Source organism: Nymphaea colorata, chromosome 2 (assembly GCF_008831285.2).
Source record: "Nymphaea colorata isolate Beijing-Zhang1983 chromosome 2, ASM883128v2, whole genome shotgun sequence".
Classification (NCBI taxonomy): domain Eukaryota; kingdom Viridiplantae; phylum Streptophyta; class Magnoliopsida; order Nymphaeales; family Nymphaeaceae; genus Nymphaea; species Nymphaea colorata.
Genome location: NC_045139.1, coordinates 26,769,710 through 26,797,612, shown reverse-complemented (window position 1 = coordinate 26,797,612; position 27,903 = coordinate 26,769,710). Strand labels below are relative to the sequence as shown.

The window sequence follows — 27,903 nt, the reverse complement described above, 5'->3', positions numbered from 1 at the left end:
ATTTTGAAAATTAGACAATCCCCCAGCGACACACCGGTCCATAGGCTTTTATGGTTCTTCCCGTATAACAAGCTACGAAAATCCGTCGGACAAGCACCAAGTCAGTTAGAAAGCTACATATATTTTACCATCAAATCCTGCAACCATTTTACAACCAGCTCAACAGGAACAAAAGAAGAAGAAAATCATAATCATGGCCAGAAACACAGGCCAATATGGATAATACTTACATCAAAGTGGAAAAATAAGCAAAAACAAAAGCTATATCCTTGAGAACCAAATACAAGGAAGAACATGCTATGTCAGTCTACTTCTAAAGCAATAGAAGTCAGTATAGTGGTTGTCATGGTATAAGATGCCACGGCTGGGATCAGCAAGTCTACTTAGCTCTTGAGGACATGTTTTTCATACAAAGATAGTATGTCCCTTTTGTTTGGGTTCCTCAACTGCAGCAGTTGCGCACCAAATCCATGTTTTGTGAGTTCCTGCTTGAGCTTCTGTACGGTGAACTTAGTATAATCTTCTGTATCATGCTGGCTGTCATCCTCACTGGGTTTAAAAACTGAGCCTCCATCATCTGCATGATTGTTTATGGGGCTAGTTGTGCTCTTGGATCGCTTATTTGTTCTGATGATATCGGCATCTATTTCCATATCATGAACTGATTCCATGCCGGCATAATCTTCAACACGTGACCGTTTAGCATGTGAAATAGATTTTAGTTTGCCATCTACAGGAGTCTCGTTCAGTCTTACCGATGTCATTGTCAACTCTCGGTGAACAGCATCTAGTTTTCCTTGGGTGGCTTGAAGCTGCAATGAAAGAGCCTTTGCTCGACATTCTGCTTCATCATGAGCTGCCCTCTCAGTAGCTAAAAGGCTTTCAAGCACTTCGACTGTAGTGGCTCTTTGCTCATTTGCAGATTCCACTAGTTCCTTGATTTCCTTCTCCCTCTCATGTACTCTTGTCTCAAGCAACGAAACCTTGGAAATAGCAGCCATCTCAGAATCTCGCAGCTGTTCAATCTCCGCCACCAAGTCCAGCTTCTGTCTTTCAAGAGTTTCAATTTGTCTCTCAGCTCTTTCAATCTGTGTCAGCCTTTCCATGGCCAAGCGGTGGACTTCATTCTTTTCTTTTTGTGCAGATGCTGCCTCGTTTCTGGCATTTTCGACCAACTCAGCAGCTTTTCGAGCCTCTTTCTCAGCAGTTTTGTACCTCTCCTCGACTTCCTCAAATCTCTTGAACCCAGTCAAATATTTTTCCTCCAGATGAATTTTTTCTTGCTGCAACATCCTTGCCTCTCTTTCAAATGACTGAGCAGCAACCTTGGCAGAATCAATCATCTGTCCCAACTCCTCAACTTGAACTTTCAGAGCAGCAGATTCTGCATCCTTACTTTTCAATGAAGAATCCACTATCTGCAGTTGTCAAGTACAACAACATCAAGAAAAAAGCAGCGAAAAAAACTATGATAGAGATTGTTTCGAAAATTTAAAAAGTCACCTTTAGCTGTGAACTCAAATTCATGACACGGTGCTCAGCCTGTTCAAGCTTTGTTTCCTTTTCCTTGATCTCTTCTTCCTGCCACCACAATAGAGAGAAAATGATACACCAAAGCTAAAGACACCCAGAACTTATGTTGTGCATTCTCCTGGAGCAAAACTAAAGACACCCAGAACTTATGCTTGTGCATTCTCCAGGAGATGGATGACAAACTTCGCAGGAAACAATACTAACCTTCTTAGCTAGAGCAGCAGCATATTCTGCCTTGAGAGAATTTTCTCTAAGTTGAATTTGGTGATTTGAACGATCTTGCAATTGTGCAGCTTTTTCCAGTGCAGATTTGGATTCTTTGACAGCTATATCAAATTTCCTTTTCCATTCAGAAGCCTCTTCTTGAGCAGATTCCATCTGTTCACGAGCAGCAGCTAATCTTGCTTCAGCAGTGCGAGCCTTAGACTTGAGAGTTGCTATTTCAGCATTAACTTGTTCTTCTTCAGCCTTATGTCTAGAGGATATCTGCTCATATTTCCGCTTCCACTCCACAGACTCCAAAGAGCTGGCATCTAAGGTTTTTGATAAATTGGAGTACCGCTCTTCCAAAGAACTATATTTACTTTGCAGATTGTTTATGCGATTAAGGTAATCTTCTGCAATTTTTCTTTTGTCACCGAGTGCTTCTTCATATCTTTTCAGATAATCAGCACGATGCTGCTCGTTTGCGTCCAATTGTTTGCTAAGCAGTTCCATTTTATCTTCATTTGCACGAAATTTTAACATAAGATCACTTCTCTCTGATGCAGCTTGGTCTAATTGCTTCATAACAAGATCAAATATCGGGCCCTCCAAACTGCCACAAGTTAGCATAATTTTGTAAAGATTTTCTGAAGGCAGAAAAAAAGAGAAAGACGTCATAAACACATGAGAGGGTTGTAGGACAAACCACTGCTGCAAGAATCGAACAAGCTTTTGCCATTTCCCAGGACCATGGGAAGATCTTTCATATTCAGAGATAAGACCGTCCAGAACCTGAAATTAATTAAAAAAAAAAAGTATTACCTTACAGTCGTCATGAGCAAGTATTCATTGGCCTGCATCTTTCCACTAATATCATTTTCCAGACCACTTAGAAAATTTTGGCACTTAAATCAGCTCACATCTAGCAACAGAAAAGGCGAAACAATTTTTTGCCATGTAACCTACAAGATCAGCAATTTAAAACTCTGACAGTGCAACTCACTAAACTAATTAAGATATGCAATTGACTGTACATTTCCCTGAAACTGCCAGAAAAAAAGTGTTCCTTGTTTGGGGCTAACATACATTTTCGAAAGGGATAATGAAGCCCAAGCACATATCAACTACCAAAACAAGATCTTAACATAGTGAACCACAGTATTTCACAGACCGTCAATGGTGACAGGAACCACAATGCCACAATGTTATGTACGCCAATACTAGTCATAATATTAACAAAATCCTCAAAACATGATCCAATAATCAGGAAGCAGGAAGAAACGCGAAGTCCAGAGATTCCAATTCCCCTAGTTACAATTCCACCAAGATTCAAGAGCATTCTAGTGCAACAGAAAACATTAGAAGACCAAAGACGTGATTCAATTCCTACAACATATATCATGCACTAACTTGAGAACCATATCTAAGGATTATGCCATGTATGCTTAGCTGTTAAGGTGTCTCCTAGGCGACCCTTAGTCGTGGACTAGGTGTGAGTCGCACAACCCTCGCCTAAGACTTAGGTGAGGGGTTTGGTGTTGGCGCCTACGCTGGACTAGGCGCCAGCACACCTAGTCCATGGAAGGTGACTTTTCATCTTCAAAGCTATGTAACACGGGTCCTGCTCTGAAGGAGCAGTACCCGCATTGTACCGGAACGATACTGGTGCAGGTACGGTGCGGCCTCGGGTATATCCCGAGTACGCCGTTGACCGTATCGTACCCAAGGTCGAATCCGACCATTTTCGGACTCTGTCAAAGTTGACTGAGTCCAAAATTGTCCATAGTTAGGCTTTAAGTTTTTAACGTGGTTTACATTTTTCACGTTAAAAATATCATAAACATTAAAACTCCTTCGACAGTTTTGCGTCTTCACCGATAGAGATCGACGAGAGGGAGCGATTCTCCACTCCGGCGAACGGCGATTCTCCACTCCGATGAACGGCGATTCTCCGCTTCTTCTTCTTCAGCGAACGGTGATTCTCCAGCGATTCTCTAGCGATTTATTCACTCCGGCGAACAGCGATTCTTTGTTTCTTCCTCTTCTTCCGCCGCTCCGCCTCCAACTCATTCTTTGTCCTCTAACTTACGCTTCTGCTGATCCGGTTTACATAAAGGTCTACGAGCTCTTTCTTTTGGTCTTGCTTGGTTTTTAGGGATGAGAGGAGGAGGTGATTGGATTTCTTTAGTCAAGGCTGTTATTCTATCTTGTGGCTGAGTGATGAGAGGGTTTTCCAATGTAGTGATTGGTTTCATCTGAAGGATCTCTCGTTTGTTTTGTTCTTATCTGGATCTTTTTTCGGTTGATTTTTGAAGATTTTGTGAAGACTGAGCTCCTTTCTTCATTTTTTGTTCTTTTGTTTTCTCATATGTGCCTATCTGCTTGTCTGAAGAGGTTGATGGTCATAGTTACCTCTGAATTTTTGCTGGGTTTCCTTTTTCTTTTTGGTTTTACGATCTTTGTAGTGGTTCTTGTGGATTTTAATCTCATGCCTTCTATTTCGTTTTCCTCTCTTTACTTTGTTTCTTTTCAAGAGGCAAAAAATGTACAGCTTTAGCGGATTATAAATCTGAAGCATTTGTTTCTTTGAAGGGTTCATTTTTTTGTTTAAATCTTTCCAATAATGAAATTTCTGCAGCATTCTATATGCAAATACGATCTCCATCTGTTTGGTAGATCATCTGTTTTTTGTGTTTTTCTTCCATGTGTGCTTGCACTGTTTTCTGGTAGATCATCTGATTTTCTTTTTTACGTGCTTGAATTGTTGATATATTTTCAGTTATTGGTTATAGTATTTTGCTATTCAGAGATAAGTTGTAATCGTTGATAAAAGAAAAGGGTCGATGCCTACAAGTGGAAGTGGGAAGTGGAAATATGGTAAGCAGCAGTACCGCTGCTGCAGTAGAAATAGATTCATCTCAGCCTCTTTGGTGCTACGTGACTAAAATAGGAAAAACTAGTGGTGGTGGTGGGAATATAAATTTTTCTTGCAATTTCTGTCATAAACATCTAATTGGCTCTTATATGTGTTGCAACTAACTTGCAAGGATCATTTATTGCATATCAAAGGCCATGGAATTTGACCATGCGAAAAAAATCGCAAAGAATCGATGAAGGAATTGAAAAAAGAACAAGATGCAGCTGAGACGAAAAAATCTTCAGCCAAGTCAAGTGAACTGTTAAATACTCTAGACAGCCGATCATAGTGTTTCTGCAAATTAGAATGTTGGAGAGTAGGTCTTTAAATATTTTCTTATGTTTCTTGGACTGAATTTGTAATTATTGTATCGCCAGCCCTAATCTCTTTAACTTGAGATTAGGGTTAAGTTAATGATAACTTTTTTGCCTCTCTCTCTCTCTGATCATAACATGGTATCAAAGCCATCTCCGGCGTCGACAGCCAAGTAAGTTTTCCGGCGACTCCTTTCTCCAGTGACCTCTTCCTCTGGCGACCTCTTCCCTCCTCCCTCTTCTCATCGCCCATCTCTATTCCCTCTTATTACCCAATAAGGAGCCGGTAAGAGAATAGAGTTTGAGTGTGTTGCGTCAAGAAGGACCTGATCATGCCTATGTGGAAGGCGTGATTAGATCCTTAAGTGGATCTCGTGGATGCTACTTCAGTTGTGATCAGAGTCTTACATTGATCATGTGGGGCAGAGTTAATCTACTGTTTATGGAGAGCAGATTTAATCTGTCATACGTGGGTGGTATTAAGAGTGTGATCAGATCCTCAAGTAGATCACGTGGAGCATAATGATCTACAGATCATGGATGTGAAATCTGTACGTTGAGGCTTCGTGAGTTGTGGACTGCTGCTGATCGTAAGTATGAGATCTGTCAGTTGATATTGTTGGTCTCTTTGTCATGCTTTGTGGACAAACGTGATAATCATGTGATATTTAATGTCATATGTGGGTGGTATTAACAGTGTGATCAGATTCTCATCAAAATTTTCTTGTAGCATCATGCATTTACAATGTGACGGTGGAGGAGAGTACTCACTGAATGAATTTACTTCCTTTCTTCAGGATAATGGAGCAAGTCGACAAGTTTCTTGCATGTATACCCTGTAACAAAATGAGGTTTAAGAAAGGAAGCATAGACACATTGTAGAGGATGTTACATGATAATCATGTGCCTATGGGCCTTTGGACAAAGGCCTTACATAATTCAGTTTATGTTATAAATGTCTCCCTATGTCATTTTGGATCATAAGCCTCCTTTTTATACTTTGTTTGGTCAACATCCCTCTTATAATGAGTTGCAAGTGTTTGGTTGTGTTTGCTATGTGCATATTGATTTGTCCCTAAAAAACAAGTTTTAGGACAAGGTGGCCAAGCGTAAGTTTGCAGGATATGCAGATGATTACAAGGGATACAGATGCTATGATCTGACTACCAAGTATATAGGGCTTTCATAAATGTTTTCTTTGATGAGAATGATTTTGAAATGTGTGGCTTTGAGTAGGTGATATCTAGCACAACAAAAGTACATGGCCGATGAATGAGTGCAGATCTCTTTGCTAGTACATGTGGAGAATGTCAAGACACTTGTGACTTTCAACAACAACATGAATTACGATGACACTCAAGAAAATGCAGTGTCACATCAACTAGAACGTCTTTCTGGACAAGTGTATACTAGGAGGGACAAAAATATGGATCAAGCAAATGCAGAGGCCACTACTAGCGATTTCATTCGGAGATCAATCCGGAACAGACATCTTATCCAATGACAGGTGAGCTATGATACCTTTTCCCTTGACTTCCAACTCTATATATCTCAATTCACAAAACAAAGTGAGCCCACCTGTTTGAATCACGCTGCTCAGTCCCACTATCGGGCTGCGCTAATGAACGAGGAAATACAATCCCTACATGAATGTCATACTTGGGAAGTGGTTCCATGGCTGGAAAAGAAGAATGTAGTTAGCTCTAAATGGGCTTTTAAAATAAAGTATAAACCCAATGGAAGTATTGACAAGTACAAAGCTCGTCTAGTGGCTCATGGATTCACACAGTAGTATGGTGAGGACTATGCAAAAACTTTCAGTCTAGTAGTGAAGATTGATAGTATTCATGTGATCATATCCTTAACAGTTGATCGAGAATGGAAGCTTAGTCAGATGATGAAAAAAACAATTGATCGAGATTTGAAAGAGGAAGTCTCTACGAAGCAGACCCCTGAGTATTACCAAAAAGGACCTTAGGCCTGGGTATGCAAATTAAGAAAGTACTTGTATGGACTAAAGCAAGTGTCTTGTTCTTGTTTAACAGTTTCTCCCTATATATTCAAGGTCATGGTTTTAGAAGGTGCTCACTAGATCACTCTTTTGTCATTTATCAAGAGAAAGATATTAATACTATTCTTCTTATATATGTCCATGATATTGTGATAACTGGAAGTTCTAATGGCCATGTGAATAAGGTTAAACAGTTCTTAGTGAATGCCTTTAAGATCTATGTTGGTAAGGCCTCTCCTAGGCGCGGATTAAGCATGAGTCCACACCCTTCACCTAAGTCCACCACTTAGGCAATGGGATATGTGTTGAAGCCTAAGCTCGCCTAGGCTGGCCTAGGCTCCAATACGCCTAGTCCATGGAAAAGTGAAAAAGTCACATGCCCTTTCAATTAAAATTTCTTAATTGAGTATATATTATTATTATGTACTTTATGTTGTATTGATTACGTATTTTTATGTATTGTTATGTTGATTATGTTGTTAAATGTATACTGGTTATGTATATATTGTTAGTCACTTAGTCTGTTATATAGTATTGGGATACCTCATACCCTTATATGTATACATTAGTATGGTCATGTCTTTATTTAAGTACACATGGATTAAAGCCTTCTTGTCGATTTACATTCCATCTTCTAGAGATTAGATCTAGTTTTTTTTTTTTGTTTCTTATATTAGAACAAATTTAATGACTAATGTCAATGTTATCTGTATTGTACGATACGTACCGTATAGGTTTAGAAAACCCATATAGTATGCTTATGATACATGATACGCTCGTGTACCGTAAGCGTATCACCCGTATCGTACGATACGAGCCCCATATTGTACGATTCAGGCGATGCACCCCGGTATCGTATGATATGGAGAAAAAACGCAAAAAAAAGGGCCCGACGGCCCCTTTTTGCATTATGTTTTTAAGTTTAAACACTCCTCTCTCTCTCTCTTTTCTTGTTTCTGAAGACTCCAAAAGACGTAGGAGGGAGACATTTTGCCCATTTAAAAAATCACTAAGGATTTATCGATTTGGGAGAGCCTACTAACCGGTGAAGAAGCTTTCTCATAGTGGGAACAGTGGGAAGCTTGGAGCCTTGGAAAGAGAGGGTTTTTTGGTTCCTAAGATTCTCTAAAATTCCAAGTTTAAAATTGTGAAGGATGCTTATTATGTTATTTTGAATTTTTGATTTCTTATTTTTGAATGTGTTGTTGATATCAGTGTTGTACGTATCGTACGACACGACCCCGTATCGTTTTAAAAAAACGGTACGATACACTCCCCGTATCGTAAATAGGGGGTGTATCGCACGTATCGTGCGATACAGGGCCCGTATCGTACGATACGGGGCGATACACCCTATATCGTACGATACAGACTGATTTCGCAAAAGGGGGCCCGAGACCTACTTATTCAGCTTATTTTTGAAAAAAAGCCTCCGTTCTTCATTTCTCAAGCTCGGATACTGCCGTCAGGGAGGACGATCGTCCATTTCCAGCATCAAAAAGTTGATTTTCACCGTGAAATCGAAGATTAAGGTGTCAATTTGTGTGTGGGTGGTTGATTTTCATTGGGAGGAAAAAGGTTTTCTTCATTTCTTCTTCGTAAGGTATGAAATTTCATGTTTTTACCATGTATTCATAATTTTTTACTGTATAATCGTACATTGAAAGATTTTGAGTGTTTTTCATTAAGTTTACCATAAGATTTCGTTTTTTTTTTGAAGATATGGATCCCACATGGCAATGGTGTGAAAAGGTGAAGGAGAATAACCGCTTGAAACTCAAATGTAGCTTCTGTGGGGATACATTTTCAGGAGGGATCAGTAGAATGAAACACCATTTGGCAGGGACCATATGTGCGTCAGCAATGTTTAGATATGCTTCATGTTTTACAACAAAAAAGGATACAAAAATAAATTGAAGAGGCAGATGTAGGCTATAATGAGCCTTTGGAAGAAGAAGAAGAAAAGGAATAAGCTTATGAATGTGATGATGAAGATGATAGCATTCTAAGAACAGATTTGGAGGCCTCAAGAGGTAGAGAACGTAAAGGAAAAGGGATCATGTATGAAGGAGGTCGATCTGGCGTAACGGGAAGGAAGAGAAGAGGCACAATAGATAGGGCCAGGCGTGGTATGCGACCACCTAGTGGTAGAGTTCCTACTGGTAGGTTAGCGTTGGCTCTATTAAGAGTTTTTTCCCTTCATATACTAGCCCAGGTGGTCAACCGCAGATTCGTGCTGCTATGACATCTAAAGATATGCTATATCAAGCACAAAAGATGGTAGGGAAATGGTTTTATGATGCATGTATTCCATTTAATGCAGCTAATGCACAAAAGAACACTTGTAAATTTTCTTGTTTATTGTCCTAAAGGTACAATGTTCTTGAAATCTCTCGACTTGTCTGATGTTCCTAAGACTGCTGAGATTCTGTTCAATGTTTTTGATAATGTCGTACAAAAAGTTGGACCTGCAAACATTGTATAGTTTATTACAGATAATGCTGCAAATTATAGAGCTGCAGGAGATTTGTTATTTCAAAAGTATGGAACATTCTTTTGGAGTCCATGTGCCACTCATTGTATTAATCTTATGCTTCAAGATCTTAATGAGATGCATGATATGAAATCAGTCATTGACCAATGCCAAGAGGTAACAAAATTTATCTATAATCATGCATATGTATTGAGTTTGATGAGAAAGTTTACAAAAGGATGTGAATTGATTCGACCTGCACAAACTAGATTTGCCACAAATGTATTGACTGTGCAGAGTGTGGTGAAACAAAGAACTCCTTTGAAGCAGATGTTCGCTAGTGAAGAATGGGCTGCATATCCACATGCTTATAAAAGAAATGCTTCTTTAGTTGTGGATATCATATTTAATAACGAATTTTGGGAATCATGTGTGAAGCTATTGAAAGTTTGTGTTCCATTAGTGAAAGTCCTCAGGTTAGCTGACAGCGAGGATAGGCCTTCCATAGGGTACTTATATGAGGCCATGGATAAAACAAAAGAGGCAATTCGAGACAACTTAAAAGGAAAGGAAAAGTTATATATGGCCATATGAAAGATGATAGATAAAAGGTGGACTTGACAGCATAATCAATCTCTTCATGCAGCAGCTTACTATCTAAATCCTGCAATTAGATTTTCTCTTACATTTAAGAAGGACAGAGAAGTCTTAAGTGGTTTGTTGGATTGTATTAACGTGTTAGTGGCAGATTCTAGAGAACAAGATGCCGTCAGCAATGAGTTAGATCTATATGATACTTGTTATCGGGGCATGGGACAACCTGTCGCCGTTCGAGCCATGCGTCCAGGTAAATACATAGAAATGTTTAATTTACTTTGCATATGTTACATTTGATTCTTTTAGAACTTCCACATTGATTTGTTATAACGTTATATTTTTGTTTAGATTTGTGGTGGAATAGGTATGAGTTTGATTGTCCAAACCTAGCACGTTTTGAAAGCAAAGTCCTCAACCAGACATGCAGTGCTAGTGGATGCGAAAGGAACTGAAGTGTGTTCCAACATATCCATAGCAAAAAAAGGAATAGGCTCGAACATAAAAGGTTGAATGACCTTGTCTTTGTTCGATATAATATGAGGTTGAAACAAAGGTAATATAGCTTAATGTTTACATTTTTTGTACAATATATTTATATGAAATTATATATTAACAAGTTTTCTCTTATGTAACGTAGAGAATTACAAAAAACATCAGCAAGAAAGCACACATCTCAGTTCGATCCTATCAGCTTGGAAAACTTTGACGATCTGGAGCCATGGATTGAGGAAGAACCGGCTACAATATTTGATGATGAAGATCTTGAATGCTTCAACCTTGAAGCTGAAGCAACAGAAGGCTTTGTTGATGAAGGAGAGTGCTAGTGCTACAACTGGTGCTGAATATGTTGGTGAGGATCTTCCAATTCTTGACGATGAAGATGAAGAAGAAGATGAAGATGATGAAGATTATGAATGATGAATCATTATATGTATCGAACCACTTAAGAGTTATGAATATATGGTTGTTGAACACTTGAATGTTTTATGACTGATATACATATGTTCCTTATGTATGATGACATTTTATATTAAATGCATTTTCTTGATTTTTTCAGATTTTTTATAATTTTTTCTCTATTTTTCTGATTTTAATATATTTTTAAAATTAAAAAATTAATTTTACGATAGACTACGCTACCTTTGGGATATTTTACAATACGACGCATAGGTCAGCCTGACCAATACGCGTTATGCTACACCTTTTACAACATTAAGTAATGTTAAACTTCTTCTATTGATTTTGCATATGCAATGAAGTAAACAATTAAATTTTGATTGTTTAAGTTGATTATGCTTGTTATATTACTATTCTTCATATTTCAAATATTAGTAATAGTTAATTAAAATAACTTGACAAATTAACATAACTAAAAAAAATTTAAAGAAAAAATTGATTGGCTTTTTAGCTAGGCCTCACCTTGGCCCGCCTAGGCGCTAGGTGCTGCTTGGCACCTAGGCCGCGCTGCTAGGGTGCATTGACAACATAGTTTAAGACAAAGGATTAGGGGACTGGAGATATTTTCTTGGTGTGGAAGTTAAGAGACCAGGGAACACATTAAACTCTCATGCAACAAAACTATATTTTGGATCTTTTAGATAAAGCAGGAATGTCAAATTGCAAGCTGGTCAATGCTCCGAGCATATTACGTTAGAGGTTGGGCTCTGAAGATGGAAAACTTTATGCAAAGCATACATGATACCAAAGTATGTAGGCATGTTACAGTACATCACTTTCACTAGGTCTGATACTATCTATGTTGTCAATCCAGTGTCTCAGTTTAGGCGTGCAACAAGAGGGTCACATGAAGGCAATGAAAGCATGTTTTACGCTATTTACAAGAAACCATAGGTGGACTTGTCTATCGAAGAAAAACACGTGCGGATCAATGACAAACTCCTTAACTAAACGGATACAGATTGGGCTAGAGATCTAGACGAAGGACAACATGTATCTGGTTATTATGTTTTCATTGGAAATAATCTAGTATCCTAGAGTAATAGAAAACAAAAAATCAGTACTGCGGTCAACTACAAAAGCAGAATATAGGTCAATCGCAGCAAGCACAACAGAAGTGACTTGGATCAGATACCTAATAAGTGATCTAGGAGAGGTTATATGCGGTCTATACTCCTATGTGAAGAACGAAGTGCCATCAACATTAGTTTTAATCCTATTTAAAGCAGCAGAACGCTATTGAAATTGATCAGCATTTTGTATTATAGAAGGTTGAATTAAGTGAGATAGAACCATGCCATGTGAAGACAAAAGATCAAATGGCAAGCTTATTTATAAAAGGATTGACTGGAAACAATTTTGGTTTTAAAGAGCAAGTTGCACATGATCAAAGACCATATACAACTAGAGGGAGGGTGTAAATAGGTGTGGGTTCATAGACATCAGGAACTGGATCAGATCCAGAACATCTGATCCAATTCATCAGTTCAGAGCATGTTCATTAATTGGTTTTGTTCATTAGTGGCATGATTTGTAATGCTTCTGTTGTGTTATTTTTATTTTAGGGCTCGGAGGAGGTGCGGTGGTTGCTGCCCAACTATAGTGCACCATTCTTCTTCCTTCTTCTCTGTTTTCAAGCACGTTATGAACCATGGTGAATCAAAGGCAAGGTGATATCAGAAATCTATACCTATGTCCTCATGGTAGCTTTAAAACCTGCTTTCCATATGCTTGCCAAATCCCATACATACTCTGTTTTATATAATCTGATTTGCTTATAACACATAACCCACATATATATATATATATATATATATGGACACACCCACACACATAACACATATTTTTTTTCATGCAAAAGATGATAGTTTTAATCAACATTTAGACAGTAAGCCTACATAAACCAAAAACCCTACGTCAAAAGCAGATTGTAGAATGAACTTACTTCCAATACATGCTTGAGTTTAGCATTAGGGACATGGCAGGATTCACGTAACTTTTTGTCCATCATCTGAATGGTATTTGAACATCTTAAATCTGCTTCAGTAAAGGCAGTCCTTTTGTAGTCCTGCACCAGCAAAAGTTGAAACCAATTCTAGAACTTGACACATACATTTGTAAGAAAACAAACAGAAGGCCACTAAATTATTAAAGGAAGTCTGAAGAATGGAAAGGAAGACTCAAATATGGCACGAGAAATCTTCAACAGTAATCTCTCCAATGCAAGACAAAGAAACAATGAAGATAGAAACAAAGAAAGAAAAACTAACATTGCTTTCAAAACTGTAAAACAATATTTAGGAAACTCACAATGTTCCTTGCCAAAAAGAAATTGTAAGGCCGTTGTGAATTCCTCCCCTTGTACAAGAAATACATAAAGAAAGCCTCTCTCACAAATATCTATCCAGAATACCGTTGTGAATTCCTCCCCTTGTACAAGAAATACATAACGCAAGCCTCTCTCAAAAATATCTATCCAGAATAACAGCTGGAAAGAGAGGAACGTGGATGTAGGTTTACATCGTACCACTCTAAAATTCTCGTCTCTTATTTTCTGTCTTCTCTCCTTGTGTTTCTTGATAAATAACGTGCATAAATAGCAAAGAATCTGTAAATAGATTACTCACTACCAAAAAAAAAAGTCTATTTACATCATTTTCCCTCCGTTACATGTTTAGGCCATTATCACAAATACAAATCTTGGATTTTCCAGGAAGGTGTTTATAGAGATTGATTGGAAAGTTGCCTTTTCATTGGAAAAGAATATGAAATTATGAATTTTCTACTCACTTTCTTGGTTTTCCATCAGAAAGTATAATGGAAATATGAGTTTTCCAATTTTTCTTACGAAAGTATTAATAAAGAGCGAATATAGAAACAAAGATATGGAAAAAAAAGGTCTAAATTACATGAAACATAAGTTCTAGAAGAGCCAGATATCATAATATTCTCACAAGAAAAATTGTCGGCAATATTCAGATTATCACAATATTTAAACAGTTGTGTTTCCGAAACTATTGAAACATTTTTTAAAATATGATTTGGGACAAAATTCAGGCTAAACAATGAAAACATCTCTGAACAAGAAATAAGTAGTCAAAGAGTCACATAAATTCCCGAAAAAGTCCGAATTTCATTTCACCTCAGATATCCAGAAAATCAATTTCTAATGCTTCTCCATCCTTTCTATTGACGGATGCTACACTCATAAAGACATAGTGGAATGACTAAGGGATTGCAAATTAAAATAAAAACGATGAGAAAAATTTTACCTCAAATGCCTTCCTAAGGAAACCATGAAGTTGGTTCTCATATTTTTGACGGACTAATCCTGCACCAACAGCGTTCTCACTAAAAGCAGCTAGTGACTTTTTCATGGCATTTTCATGTGCTTCCTTAAGGAGAACCTAAAATTCAAGCAAGAATAATAACTGTTAGCAAATGTGATTCCATCAACTGCATGGAACACTAGCAATGAACTACCTCGTCTGGAGGCCTTGAGCGGTCAAAATTAGCCATATACACCTCAGCAGCTGATTCATATGCCCTCCTACACTCTGCTTCTTCAACATTCTAAAAAAACATTGAAGAAATGTATTTTCATATTAATGCCAAAATCCAAGGTTACTCTACATTTTCTGTTTCATTGCTTAGTCAACCAGGTCAACTAGATATATTGTCAGAAATACTATTATCAGGCTTTTATTGGCAAGATTTATCTTGATTCTTAATCAGGAAAACCTCAGGAACTCAAAAATTTTTCAAAAATAAAAAATTTAATAATAAATTATGACAATTTCAATCTTCTACTATTTTTCACGCAAAACCATTGATAACTGTAGCATGCAACCGCTAATCATATTAAGGAATCTCCACAATATATCCTAAATACTTGGTGAATGCTTTGACAATGAATGTTCTACTCCAGTGAATGAGTTTTTTGATTTTCTCACAATGTAACAATCCAAAGGTGGCTTAATATGGTACAAACCAGTGTTATTTGTATTCTCCAATACAGGGCTCACAAAATGCATGTGTACCTTACCCATATCGGCTGTATCTTATGATATGGTCGATGCAGACTGTACCTTAAGATACAGCTCTGTTTCTCAAAAAGGGGCCTGATGTCCCTTTTTGTGGAGATTGTTTTAGAAGTTTCTCTCCCCTTTCATTTTCAACACCTCTAAGAGTTGTGGGAGAGTCATCATTTTAAAACGAAATCGCGAAAAAGCATTGTCTCAAAGGGAGAAATCACCAGCTTGAAGGGATGAGGATGAAGATGAAGAAGATAGTCATTATTGAATTGATTGATAATAATCATGATGTTATTTAATCATAAGCATTATTTCAATTCTCATTTGACAGTGAACAACTATGGATTGTACATTTTGATGTGAAGTTGGAAAAACTGAATGTTGATCATCAAGTGTCTGATCATGCAGTTCTTCATTTTAACAACTGAGCATCAAAATAACTATGCAGAATAACAGCTTAACACATGCAATAAGTGCTGACCTGCCATGAAGAAGCTATTGCCGGAACTGCACCCTTGTTTATGGCATCTAAAAATGACTGTGTGATGCCAATAAATACAGGACCTGTCATAATTGTGGATCCTACCTGCTTTGGTCTGGTTCTCTCAAACACAAACTTGGTCAAGGCATCTAAGCCTGCTCTGAATTCTGGTCGTAGCTTATGTAACTGCAAGTGTTAAAGGTTCACATAAGTAAATTGGAGAAAGAATATAAATCAATAGATTGTTCGAGTGTCAAATATCACCTGGACTTGATCCAGTTTCTGAAGAGCACTTTCATCACTTAAAGGTCGTACAAGCGTAAAGCATTCTCGATCAGGGAAAAGTGCACGAATTGAATCCCGAATCTGCAAAGTGCTATTAGTTTTAATGAAAACACCTTTGCTCAAGATAGTATAGCTGCTGAAAATGCAAAGAAAGTATCAAAACAATGATCTCCTATAGAGTGAAATTCAGCTTTTCCTAAATCCAACTATTGCTGATATAGAAAGCCAGACTTCAAGTTGAAATATGAAAAAATGATCAAACTAGTATACTTGATCAGATGCTTCAGCAATCAAGTTAGATCGTTATTCAAACCAGATGCAAGGGAGATGCAGAATACAATGAAGTAGATAAAGAAAGACGGAGCCATTAGATAAAGAAAGACAGAGCCATTATGTTGATGTTTTTCTGAATGCAAGAATAAGCACCAAAAAGTTCAAGAAAAAACTGCAGATTAAAGCTCACATTCAAGTTTCAACCTTTTCTAGCAGCAAAGTTGCATTTAATCTTCCATATGAACTTCGAATCACAAAACCTCACCTCATTTCTGGTTATCACCTCCCTTCCACCACCTTGCATCGGTCTCAGGAATAGTTCCATATAATCGCGAGGGCTTATTCTTCTACCATCTTCTACCAAATCCAAATAAAAATCCTAGAGAACAGATAAAAAATTGTTAGTTAGTTAGCTATACTTCTGAAAAGAATTTTAATGAATAACTTTTAAAACCATTTGAAATGATTTAGTCTTCGGTAACGATGTCCACACATGATCAAAAGCCTAGAATGTAATATTGTAAACATCTTCATTGTGAAAAAAAGGTTACACTTATACCCTCAAGAGCCAAACAAAAATAGGAGAGAATTGCCCTAGCTCTGAAAAGGAGGTCTTTCCTGTGGAGGCTCTAACACGGATATGCTTTGTCATTTCAGTGACCAATGACAAACGATCAAGTGCAGCTTCATCAATACCACCCAACTGAAGAAGCAAAACAAGAAAAGGATAAACAAATCAAGTAAGCAGAAGGACGTTGATGCAAGGATTCAGTTTTTTTGGAACAAGGCAATGGAAAGAAAGGCAATCTAATTTCATATGAACATGATTCTTACAGACAACTTGTAAGAAATCCACCAGCCACTAACCTGGTTATAGATGAACATGCTAGATAACAAAAGAGCCAATGAGAATATTTTTGTGCTATATGTTCCCTGGCAAAAATCACAGAAATAAATAAGTTAACTTACCGCTAAAAAAGAAAAATATCCTCACTCTGGTAAACAGAAAAATGAAAAGGAAGTTATATTACAAATAAAAGGCAAACAATATTCCATAGAAAAATCATGGAAAAGAAACCTTAAGAAGAAGCTGAAAGATTAGAACATAAAAGATAAATGGGGATGGGACCAATATTTAACATATCTGACAAAAAATAGCTACAGCAAAGGTTCTGCAAGCAACGCTGGCCATACACTAATTATTAGTTTAACAGCTCCACGGTCCACCTACATTTTTTTGTAGCTCAAACGTCAAAACTGACAATGCAAGTAGATTTACCAGTATTAACTTAAGCCCATGTTACCAACAAAATACAGAAGGGAAGAATTCAGATCAGGTTAAACAGAACCGAGATATTTCAGAACTCATTTTTGAAGACAGATGGTGTAGTATATTACCTAATCTAATATAAGGAAGCTATCTTGAAGTCCGTCAAGCATCAAAGCCAAACATGCAAGCTGAGATACCAGTATTAACTTAACCCCATGTTACCGACTAAATACAGAAGGGACGAATTCAGATCACATTAAAAAACACGGAGATATTTGAGAACTACTTTTTGAAGACAGATGGTGTAGTACATTGCCTAATCTAATCTAAGGAAACTAACTTAAAGTCTGTCAAGCTTTGAGTAATAATGTCATGCATCAAGATGTGGACACTCAAGAGATCAACTTATCCATATAATATACCTTATCAAAGATTATTAAATTTATATACGAATTGGTGTTCCAATGAATCCTTGCACTCATTTCGAAAATTCTAGGACAGGAGAAGAAGTATTTTCTTCAAGAAACTCATCTGTTTGAATCATGTTACAGTTTCGGTTCATAACCCAAGGGAATAAAAAACATAAGGCATGTTCAACATGACATCACTAACAGAAGCTTGCTCTCATTTAAATTGAGCTCCTGCAAATCATCAACTTACAACTGATAAATGAATGCTCCCATAAATACTGCACTTAAAACTGACAACTGAATTTGTTTTGTGGACTCCATGTTCAACTACCTTCTAAGCAAGAACCATATCTAAAGTTTCAAAGAGTCTGAAGCTTATGTCTGTAAAAATGAAAACCGCATATACATTGACAGGTATTAGTTAAGCCAATATGACTAACTGCACTTCAAATGAACATCCAATAGCCACTATTTAAGCATTAACATTTTCAATCATATTTAAAGGTGAGTAAATATGAATCCTTACCCAAAAACCTAATGAGAACAAAATCTATCAATTGCACGAGACATACTTTTAGATTGCGAGACAGAATATGTCAACAACGTCAAGCTCTACTTCAAATACTCCATGAGTTTTTGGTGTAGAATGCTACCTCTAGGTAATCCAAAATTAGACTCATTTGATTGATGTGGTCGAATGGCAACTAGTAAGTAGTGATCTAAGTCACATGGATACAGGTATGATTCAGGTACGGGTACGAATACGGTAACTTTAGAAAATGTGGGTACGGGGATACGACAGGATATAGATATGTATATATGCAAAATAGCACAAAAAAGAATAAAAAAATCAACATTTAAATAAACAAGTAACATAAATAAAAACATTATATGTTAATGAACAATAACAACAAAAACATAATAAAAATTAAAAACTAAGTTAGATAAAATTAAATCAACTAAAATTAAGTAATTTAGATCAGTTTCGAACTAAAAAGTACCCAAGTGTGTCCAAATACCTACTTTAGATATGGGTAGGGCAACACAGGTATGTGGACCTTATTAAAGTACCCATGTGACTTAGGTAGTGACATTCCTTAACATTTTCTCTGCAGACCTTCCATTACATCATTTGCCCTAAAGAGTTTTCAATATTTTGGCTTACAAAATATTGCTTAGTTTTTCTATCTGTTCCAAATCTTGTCATAGTCACATATATACGAGGCTTAGTTACACGTTATGGGGCTGTAGTTCATAATTAATTACTTATCTAGAGAAATTATTGATGCTTGAGGTACACTACTTAAAATATATCATGAAATGCAACTCGGGAACAACTAGATCACATGCAGCATTCCTTTTGTGTAGAAATAACAAGCTACCTTTCTGGATCTAACACATGTGACACAAGGAAGGAAGCAGGAAAGATACATTGAAGCTTCCAGAACAGTACTGGAGCAAGGTGTGGCTCAAGATGAGCAAACATCCACACAAAAGTTCAGCCTAGGACGGGAAAAAATGGACCCAGTAAGGGAGTACTCTCTGCAGATTCTCTATTTATTTCATTTCTCATGTTGCCCTTGAATAGAAAGAATTCCAACTTCAATTCATGGGTCATTTACTTTTCCATGAAAAAGGATATCATTAGATGTTTGGCCGTATTTTTTTCCATTTCAAATTGAGCCAATCTTATATTTGTAAAATACAGTTGGATGCTTTTCTTGTTAAGTGCATGACTAAAACCTTCTTAATATTGAAAGAAAGAAAATTTGAAAATGCTCCATATAGTCATTGTTTTACCTTTGCCAAGAGTACAATATTTATCTATGAACTTTAAAAGATCATATTTACTTTTACGTACTATTATTTTGTATTTAAGAAAAACTTAACAAAATTCGCTTTTTTATTCTTTAATATTAAAATCACCAGATTTTCAGTTTAAAATTTTAAAAAGGTTGAAAAAAAGCTATTTTTCCAAAAGATATTTGGTGAAAAACCAGCAAAGATAAATTTATGATATCTTTTGAGTTTTCCCAGGAAATGTTCCACAAAATATCAAGTAGTATAAATCTAAAATGGACAGCATAAAAAACGCACACAAATATGCACAAAAATGAAATGGCTCAAGAAAAAGAAATAAAGAAGAACTCCTCTTTTACATTTTTATATTTGTTGACTTATGACTTATTTTTTATCAATTTCTGGTTTATTTTATTTTTTATAATTTTCAGGATTTCTTAAATGTTTTAATTTTTTTTTAAATTTGCCGAGATTTATCCGAGATATTCCTAAGATATACAACTTTGCCGTGTTAGACCCAAGAAATTCCTCACCGTATAATACTAATACACCATATATGTGACAATGCTTAACTGTAAGCATAACCTTACCTTAATGCAAAAACCTATCCTCAATAAACTGAAGGCATCAAATACACGGTGAGGAAGTCCAAAGCTTCCTTCACCACCTTCCAGCTTTTTATCCTTGAAATTACGTGAAGAAAATCAGTAAGGCCCAACTCACCCTACTGAAAGGACACTATGACAGCAATAATTGAGCAATCAAACATGCCCTTAGGAGAAATGCAAGTCTTCAAGAAGTTATCTAGGAACGAAGAGAGGAATTCTTAAAGCCATATTCAAAACATATTTATTAAATCTTTTCATTTCTAATGATGAAAAGTTATTAACTACGTCACATGGGTACTAAGGAGGAGTACCCGCACGGTACGGGTACGGTACCGGTACGCAATGTTATCACTGGCGTATCGTATCGCGTATCGGTCGGGCCGACCTATACGCCGTATCGTAACGTATCGTAAATGTATCGTAACGTATCGTAAAATTAATTTTTAATTTGTAAAAAATATTAAAAAATTATAAAAAATAGAAAAAAATCAGAAAAAATTTAAATAAATTCGAAAAAACAAGAAAAAATCAAGAAAAATGTATTTAAAGGAACATTCATCATTCATGTATATGAAGTATGAACTATGAAGTATGAATATGAACAACACATTCCAAAATAAGAAATCAGACATTCAAAAATCAAAATAACATACTAAGCAGCCGAAGAGTATTCGATTACATCACAATTCATAAGTTCAGAAGTCAAAACATATAGACATAGTTATCATCTTTCATGATCCAAAAAGCCCTCTTTCTCCAAGCTTTCCACTGTGCCCTCTACAAGAAAGAAAGCTATCTCACGGGCAAAACTTAAAGCAAATGAGGAAAATCTCTTCCTCCCACGTCTCTTGCAATGTTTAGAAACAAGAAGAGAGAGAGAGAGGAGCATATCTTTTGAAATAAAATGAAAAAAAGGGGCCATCGGACCCTTTTGCCATTTTTCCCCCGTATCGTACGATACGGGGGTGTATCGACCGTATCGTACGATATAGTGCCCGTATCGTACGATACGGGCGATACGTCTACGATACACCTCTGTATCGTGTATTGTAGGCGTGTCGTATAGTTTTTGTTGATACAGACGATACGTATCGTACGATACGCGTCCGTATCGTACGATACGGATAACATTGCCGGTACGCCCATGGGTGCGGCAGGGGTGCTGCGTTGACCGTACCGGGTACGGTCAATGCACCCAAGGTCATTTTCGACCTATTTCAAACTCGGTCAAAGTTGACCGAGTCCATTTCCGTCCAATTTTAATGTTAACCTTTTTTTACATTTTCACGTTTTAAAAAATTTAACGTTAAATAAATCGAAACCCTAAAACCCTTTTTCGTTTCGTTTCATTTCGTGTGTTTCTTCTTCTCTCACCGACGACCACTGACGGCGACCGACGAAGGCAGGGGCGGAGACCGGCAGCTGCAGGCGACGAACGACAACGGCAGACTATCTCCGGCATCGCCAAACAGTGACGGTATTTGATTTTTTTTCATCACTTTCTCATTTTCTGGTTCATTTTCAGGCGGCGAACAGCGACCTTTTTCTGAATCCTCTTTTTTGTTTGTCGCCTGCAATCGGTTCCCTTTTTTTTGTTCATTTTTTTTTTTGTTCCGTGTTCCTTCTTTTCTTTGTTATGTTACTTATGTTAAGCACGTTGTTTGTAATTTATATATATATATATGTGTGTGTGTGTGTGTGTGTGTGTGTGAATATGTAATTTTGTTTGAAATTTTTTGATATCATATATATATATATATATATATATATATATATATATATGTCGCGTGCGCGTACGGCCGTACCCCCGCACCCAAAATTTTTGAAAATGGTCCGTACCCGTACCCGTACCTATGTGACATAGGTTATTAATAATGAAGTTATTAAATCTTTTCATCTCTAATGATGAAAACTACTTTTGTAACATATTTATTTAGTCTTTTCATCTCTACTGATCACAAATGATCGATATTGAAGTTGCACTTTGTTTTCAATAAGCACGTTGTGGTTAGATCCTTTTCCAAAATATGGCATGCAAACTAATTCATTTATAAGCCAACAGAATTGGTATAAGACAATACACTACAGGTTATCACCAATTTTCCATAAAATACAATATTATCAGAAAATGTGCAGGCAAGTCAAATGGTGGCAGGAACAACTAAGCATCAATAGAATTGGAGGCAAAAACATCTAAACACCAGCAGATTAACAATAATTATGTATAGAAAAAAAAAACAATCCATCTAAATCCACTAACTTTTGACTAGTGTCCAAGTAATATCATACATAGCACATATAGTCTAAGAAATGTAGCAAATACGTCATTGCTTTCTTTGTGAAGCTACACAGGGAGAATTATTAAGATAGATTTAAATCTAAAGGACTTGTAAGGAGTTAGATACCGTTTGGTCATAAGCCTCAATTCCTTCACTATCCAAAAGTACAAGGTTGTATTCAGTGCCATCGATAGCAGTTTGCTTAAGAGGTGCACTCCACATCCAAAGTCCTTTAGTGCATGGTTTGTGAGTTGAAGCAACTTGAAATCCATTACTCCTCCCCAACAACTAGTAGCCATTCAAATGGATATCTTCAGTATGGTAAATCAAACATCATGTATACTAAGCAATATTACCAGATTGCCATTAGAAGTCATTTTGTACAAGACTATCATTTTGAATTTCAAAGAAATTAATCATATACGTAATGATGAAATGTAAACTAGTTTTACCATCTACTAAACCCAAATTAGTTATTTGAGACATAAATAAATGTAGAAACATCTTTGAATTTGCACCTGCAAGTACTTCCAAACAATAAAGAAACAGCAAAAAGAAACCCAAAGACACCAATAACACCGATAGAAGTGAATATCAAGGTTCATTTGTGCTAATGCTCACCAACATGCTGACAATCAACAGAAAAAGTTGGCATGTAATAGATTAATCATTAATTTGCAACTACCATTGGGCGTGTGTGTGTATGTGTGTGTATATCTTCCAATGCCCACAGAGAAAGAGGGAGAGCGAAGCGACATCAGAAATTTCAAAAGGCATTAAACACTATCATGCACAGTGAGAAACTGCAAAAACTTTACTAGAGTAAACTCGGATTAGGATGGGCTTAAAGGTTCAAGCCCATCTTCACGAAAGTAAGCGCAAGCAAACAAGAGCGCATTACCACCACGGAAAAAAGCCGAAAAAACGGGACGAAGTGATAAAGATGGATCATGAGTCAATTCTAAATCAGCCGAACTTTTTAATGCTCCCCAGCAATTTCAAACCCTAGTGCATTGAAACAGAAATGGAGAAAACAAAAACGAAGTTTCCTTTTCCACTAAATTTGACAACTAAGCAAGAATAAACAAGCAAATGCCGCCCAATAAGAGAGAGAACACATTTCACGGAACAAGATTAGGTGTTCCACTAAGTAGGAAGAAAAGAAAGCAATTCAAGGGAAACCGAAGATTCACCTGATTAAGAATGAAGCTTTTTCCTTGACGAGCACGGCCACAGACGGAGACGACGCCGATGGGTCCCTTGACAAGCTGGAGGGCGGCGACGGCCTCCGGGTCCATGACAAACTTGCCCTGAGGGTCGCAATATATCAGTCGAAGAGGCCTAGCAGGGCCGGCAGCCATGCTAGCTGAGGGTTCCGAAGGGGGGGTCGGTGGGGTGGGAGTAGAGACCGACGATGGCGAAGGGGAACGATCTGAGGACCTGAACATCCTCAGCATCTTGAAAACCTTTCCCTCTTCCCTTCTTCCTTCAAGAACCAAAAGGAAGAACGAGAGAGAGAGAAGGGACTGCCGAGCCCTAGCACTATGCCAGTATCAGAATCCCGATAGAGAGAGAGAGAGGGAGATTTGAAAAGCGAAGCAGAAGAAAGCAGCGCTCGCTCCCTTTCTTTCTCTCCCCTTTCACGAGTACGCTTTCCTCTTCGTCGAGCAAAATGGTCTAAAATTTCATTTCAAGCCCCAATATATTAGGTTTTTCGTAAATTCTGTCTTTTAGAACTTATTCGCATGGACCAATTTTTGATTTTTTTTTTCTAGCGATTATTTAACTGCAATCCTTGGTAAACGGCGCAGGAGAGAGGTCAGGCACCAAATCCAAAAAGACACGGTCGAGCCTGCTGCTTCAGCAGCCGAACCAACTTACAGGAAGCTACGTGATAAGCTTACATGAAGCTTGTTGCCTCTCCTTTTCTAAGTTTTGTAATCTGTTTAAAATAAAGTTGATCCATCCATTAATGTAGAAACTCAAAATAGAGCCCATCTTTTTCCTACCCAAATTGACGTCAGTGGTGCAATCTGACAAAAGAAAATTCTGAAACCAAGTCTACAAGAGACGAGATCATTAGTTTGTGAACTAAAATTCAGTTTCCAAAAGATCAAAGGCACGGCTGTGAATCCGATTAACTTACAGCAACTGGCCATTAGGTTGGACTCTATTTGCATTAGAAAGTAAGTAATACGAACACGCTTTTCAGGAATTCAAGTTAAAAGATTCGCACCGAGAGGGAAAAGGAAGTCGGTGCCGATTGAGAATGAATACTTTCAAGCTCCATGTAAACGCCGAAAATTGTAAACACCTGAACAATGGATAGCGTCTGCGCAGAATCAGATTTTCCTCCAGGCTTGGACCGAGTCATTATGGTCGCATTTTATCTCCCCGGATCTGATCTGTGAGGACCGCCAATTTCAGATCCGTGATTCTGAAACAAGTCATTGTGGTCGCATTCGAGTCACTGCCAATCGTTCTCGGATCTCAAATCCACTTTTTTTTTTTACATTATAGCGTGGATTTGAGATCCACTTTGGGGGTGGATGCTGCAAAATCTCCAGTTTGATAAAACTGTGGATTTCATCTGAGACTCGTAAGTCATCAAACGAACCCATATGTGTTTGTGTAAATTCATCAAAATGATTAAGCAAAGAATTAATTGATTGGGGAAGCAGCAGCTGGAAATGTTCATGGGTCAGCAAGTTCCATGCCATCCTCCTTCATGCAGTCGATTTTCAGATCATCCAAGTTCAAGAATGGCCCGAATTTGATGCTCAACTTTTTTCTTGGCACAATCCGAGTAGGAATCTGCTTGACTTCCAATATTTAAGAGGAACGACTAAGCCTGTTTCACAAGTCCCACTGTCTCAAATGATCTTCTTTCAGATAATATTAACCTTACGTGCAAGTTGAAGCAGCAGCGATCACATCGCCTGGTACCATTGCAGCTTTAGACTTGAAGCAAGAGAAAGAGGAGGGTTGATGAGAATTCAGTGTATAGTCGATTTTAAGGAGATCCAATGGTTGAAAATAACTACGCTGAAAGAAATGGAAATCTGTTGTATTTTCAAGATACTGAAATACCTTAATTGGGATTTCTTGGTTCTTTTGAAGGGTATTTCAGTCTCTTGAAAATACAAGTAGGCTTTCATTTTTTCTAACTTAATTTCTACGCTTCTTAAAAACAATGGCTCATACAGTTCTCAAGTCTGCATATTAAGGTTATATATATATGTCAGGATTATAAATCAAACGTCTTAAATTCATGTTAAAATATATTTTAAAGGAAATGTGAACATTTTAGAATGTTTATAAACACTAATTTATTGTCAATCAAGCCTTCATTCAAGTTCTTTTTATGAAAAATATTCATTTTTGTGATAGTAACACTTTTCTATTACCATAAAAAAACTGAGACTCAAAGAAACGTTAATTCAATACGCTTTCCTCATCAAGACATTTTAAAGATCCTATATGTATCATTGGATTGTAGGAAGAAGTGTTTTAATAAGCGCTTATGCTGAATGGCTAAATTTTTTTAAAACCGTTGTTGAAGAACTTTACAATAGGAGCCTTAGTAATGATTTATTATATAGACATGGTTTATTGCGTTTTTAGCAACTATTTATCATGCTTTTTTATCTGCAAATTTTAATACTTAGTCATCTGGTAACATCCAACAGCTTGCTGATTTCAATTTCCTCATATATATATATATATATATATATATATCTAGAGAGAGAGAGAGAGAATGAGGACAGCTGCATTTGCTTATGGATCCGTAGTTCTCTATACTATATAGCCAGGTTTCTCTTAGCTGCTAAACAATAGAACTCTCTTACCTTGCTTCTGTCCGTTTTTTTAAAGTTAAAACAAGGTGGGTAAGTTGCATCCTCCATTTTTGTAAAGATAGCATGATCAGCCTCTAGTATTTATCTTGGATTAGTGGCAAACGATGATCTTCATCTCCCCTTTTGACTTTTATAGTAACAGCAAGACTATAGAAGACATGTTGCTTGTTCGATTCCCATGAGTGTTACTCTTTTAAACTATTAATAAAGATGGATCGCAACACTCAAGTTGAATAGTGTAGCATACTTGGCAGTTGGCACAAGACCCCATAGGCAGGGGAATGTGGTTCCTCCCTGTTTTCTTGGAGCGTTGAGTTGCAAGTCTCCTTATCCATAGTAAAAAATCCTCGACAAGAAAAATCATTCTCGGAGATGGGAGGGGTGACATACTCTTCCAACCCATTAGCATTCTCTTTCCATCGATTAAGATATTTATGAACATTGATTATAGACCCTCAGAGTGCAAAATAAAGCAAAAGTATACATGTATTCCGACTATATTGAGTTAATCTCAATTGTCTTCTTCAACAATCATAATTCAAATGTAGGTCCCAGTCATCAAATACAATATGCTAAAAACTGATCAAAATGAATAATAGTCATATGTGTCATTATTAGTTTGATCACTTCAATTGAAGTTTAATCTACTTATTTAGTTGCATAATTTCTTGTCAAATGTGAATAAATTGATTGGTCTATCGTCTACTCAAGAATATTTTCTCATTTCCATCACATGATTACTTCAAGTTGTTATGAAATACATATACTTATTGTCAGTAGAAAAAACCCGTTATCCCATAATAAGTTGTTCTTCAACCACACTTAGAAAACATAAAAAGCAATCTAATATTTCTAACAAATTGGAGAAAAAACATATATAATTGAAATTAAGTATAGTTTCTTAAGATTAATTTTGAACATGTTATTTCATGTCATGTACACAATGTTTGTTAGGTAATACGCAGTACTTGTAAGTGGACAATCGATAATGATACATACATACATACATACATATATAATAAAATCATTCTTGAGGTCGTATGTGTAAAGTTAAATTACAAAACATACTCATAATGATAAATTAAAGGTTCAGGTTATATCCTGAACTAAGTGTCTAGTCTGAGATGTACCATTATCTATATAGTTATTTGAATTGTTTTCAAGCTATAGAAAGTGTCATGGACCTCTAGAGTGACTATGGGCACAGAGAGAGATATAAATCCATAAACAAATGTAGTGGACAGAGAGTCATGTGGAGCATCATCCAACATCACCCGTGTGAATTGAATATGTGAACAAAGCTCATTCATTAAAAAATGGCAGATCAATCGTCCAAAACGGTATGTGTGTGTGGGAAAAGAAGCATGTGAATATGCGCCCACGAGTTTGGATTTCTGGGCCAACGGGTTATTGACAATACCAATAAATGAAGAATAGGCTTCCAAGTCAATAATCTGAACTTGTAGCATCTTGTACCTCCTCAATGATATATGGGATAACGTTTTAATGCATAGCAACGAATCCGTAGTGTAACAGAATTTTGAATTTAAGAGAAAGAGAACATTAATAACAAAAAACCCTAATCACAAGGAATATTTTA

General features: G+C 36.8%; 1 protein-coding gene across 1 annotated transcript; it reads right to left on the bottom strand.

The window, feature by feature from the left end:
- Positions 1 to 101: 101 nt before the first annotated feature.
- LOC116247966 (uncharacterized) lies at positions 102 to 24,098 on the bottom strand. Its single transcript, XM_031620460.2, has 14 exons — positions 23,640 to 24,098; positions 22,573 to 22,734; positions 16,947 to 17,012; positions 16,639 to 16,782; positions 16,345 to 16,458; positions 15,786 to 15,887; positions 15,522 to 15,707; positions 14,490 to 14,579; positions 14,279 to 14,413; positions 12,952 to 13,074; positions 2,444 to 2,529; positions 1,738 to 2,350; positions 1,504 to 1,581; positions 102 to 1,418 (listed from the first exon to the last, which is right to left on the bottom strand). The coding sequence occupies exons 1-14, from the start codon at positions 23,901 to 23,903 to the stop codon at positions 384 to 386; spliced, it is 3,198 nt and encodes a 1,065-aa protein (XP_031476320.1). The 5' UTR covers positions 23,904 to 24,098; the 3' UTR covers positions 102 to 383.
- Positions 24,099 to 27,903: the final 3,805 nt, after the last annotated feature.

What these genes read in the sequence shown, in the direction of transcription:
- LOC116247966 (XM_031620460.2), bottom strand. Translation starts at nt 23,903, where the DNA reads ATGCTGAGGATGTTCAGGTCCTCAGATCGTTCCCCTTCGCCATCGTCG. An exon ending in AGGTGATAACCAGAAATGAG is followed by an intron (nt 15,888 to 16,344) that starts GTGAGGTTTTGT and finishes AGCACTTTGCAG; the next exon opens with ATTCGGGATTCAATTCGTGC. An exon ending in AACTCAAGCATGTATTGGAA is followed by an intron (nt 2,530 to 12,951) that starts GTAAGTTCATTC and finishes AATTAATTTCAG; the next exon opens with GTTCTGGACGGTCTTATCTC.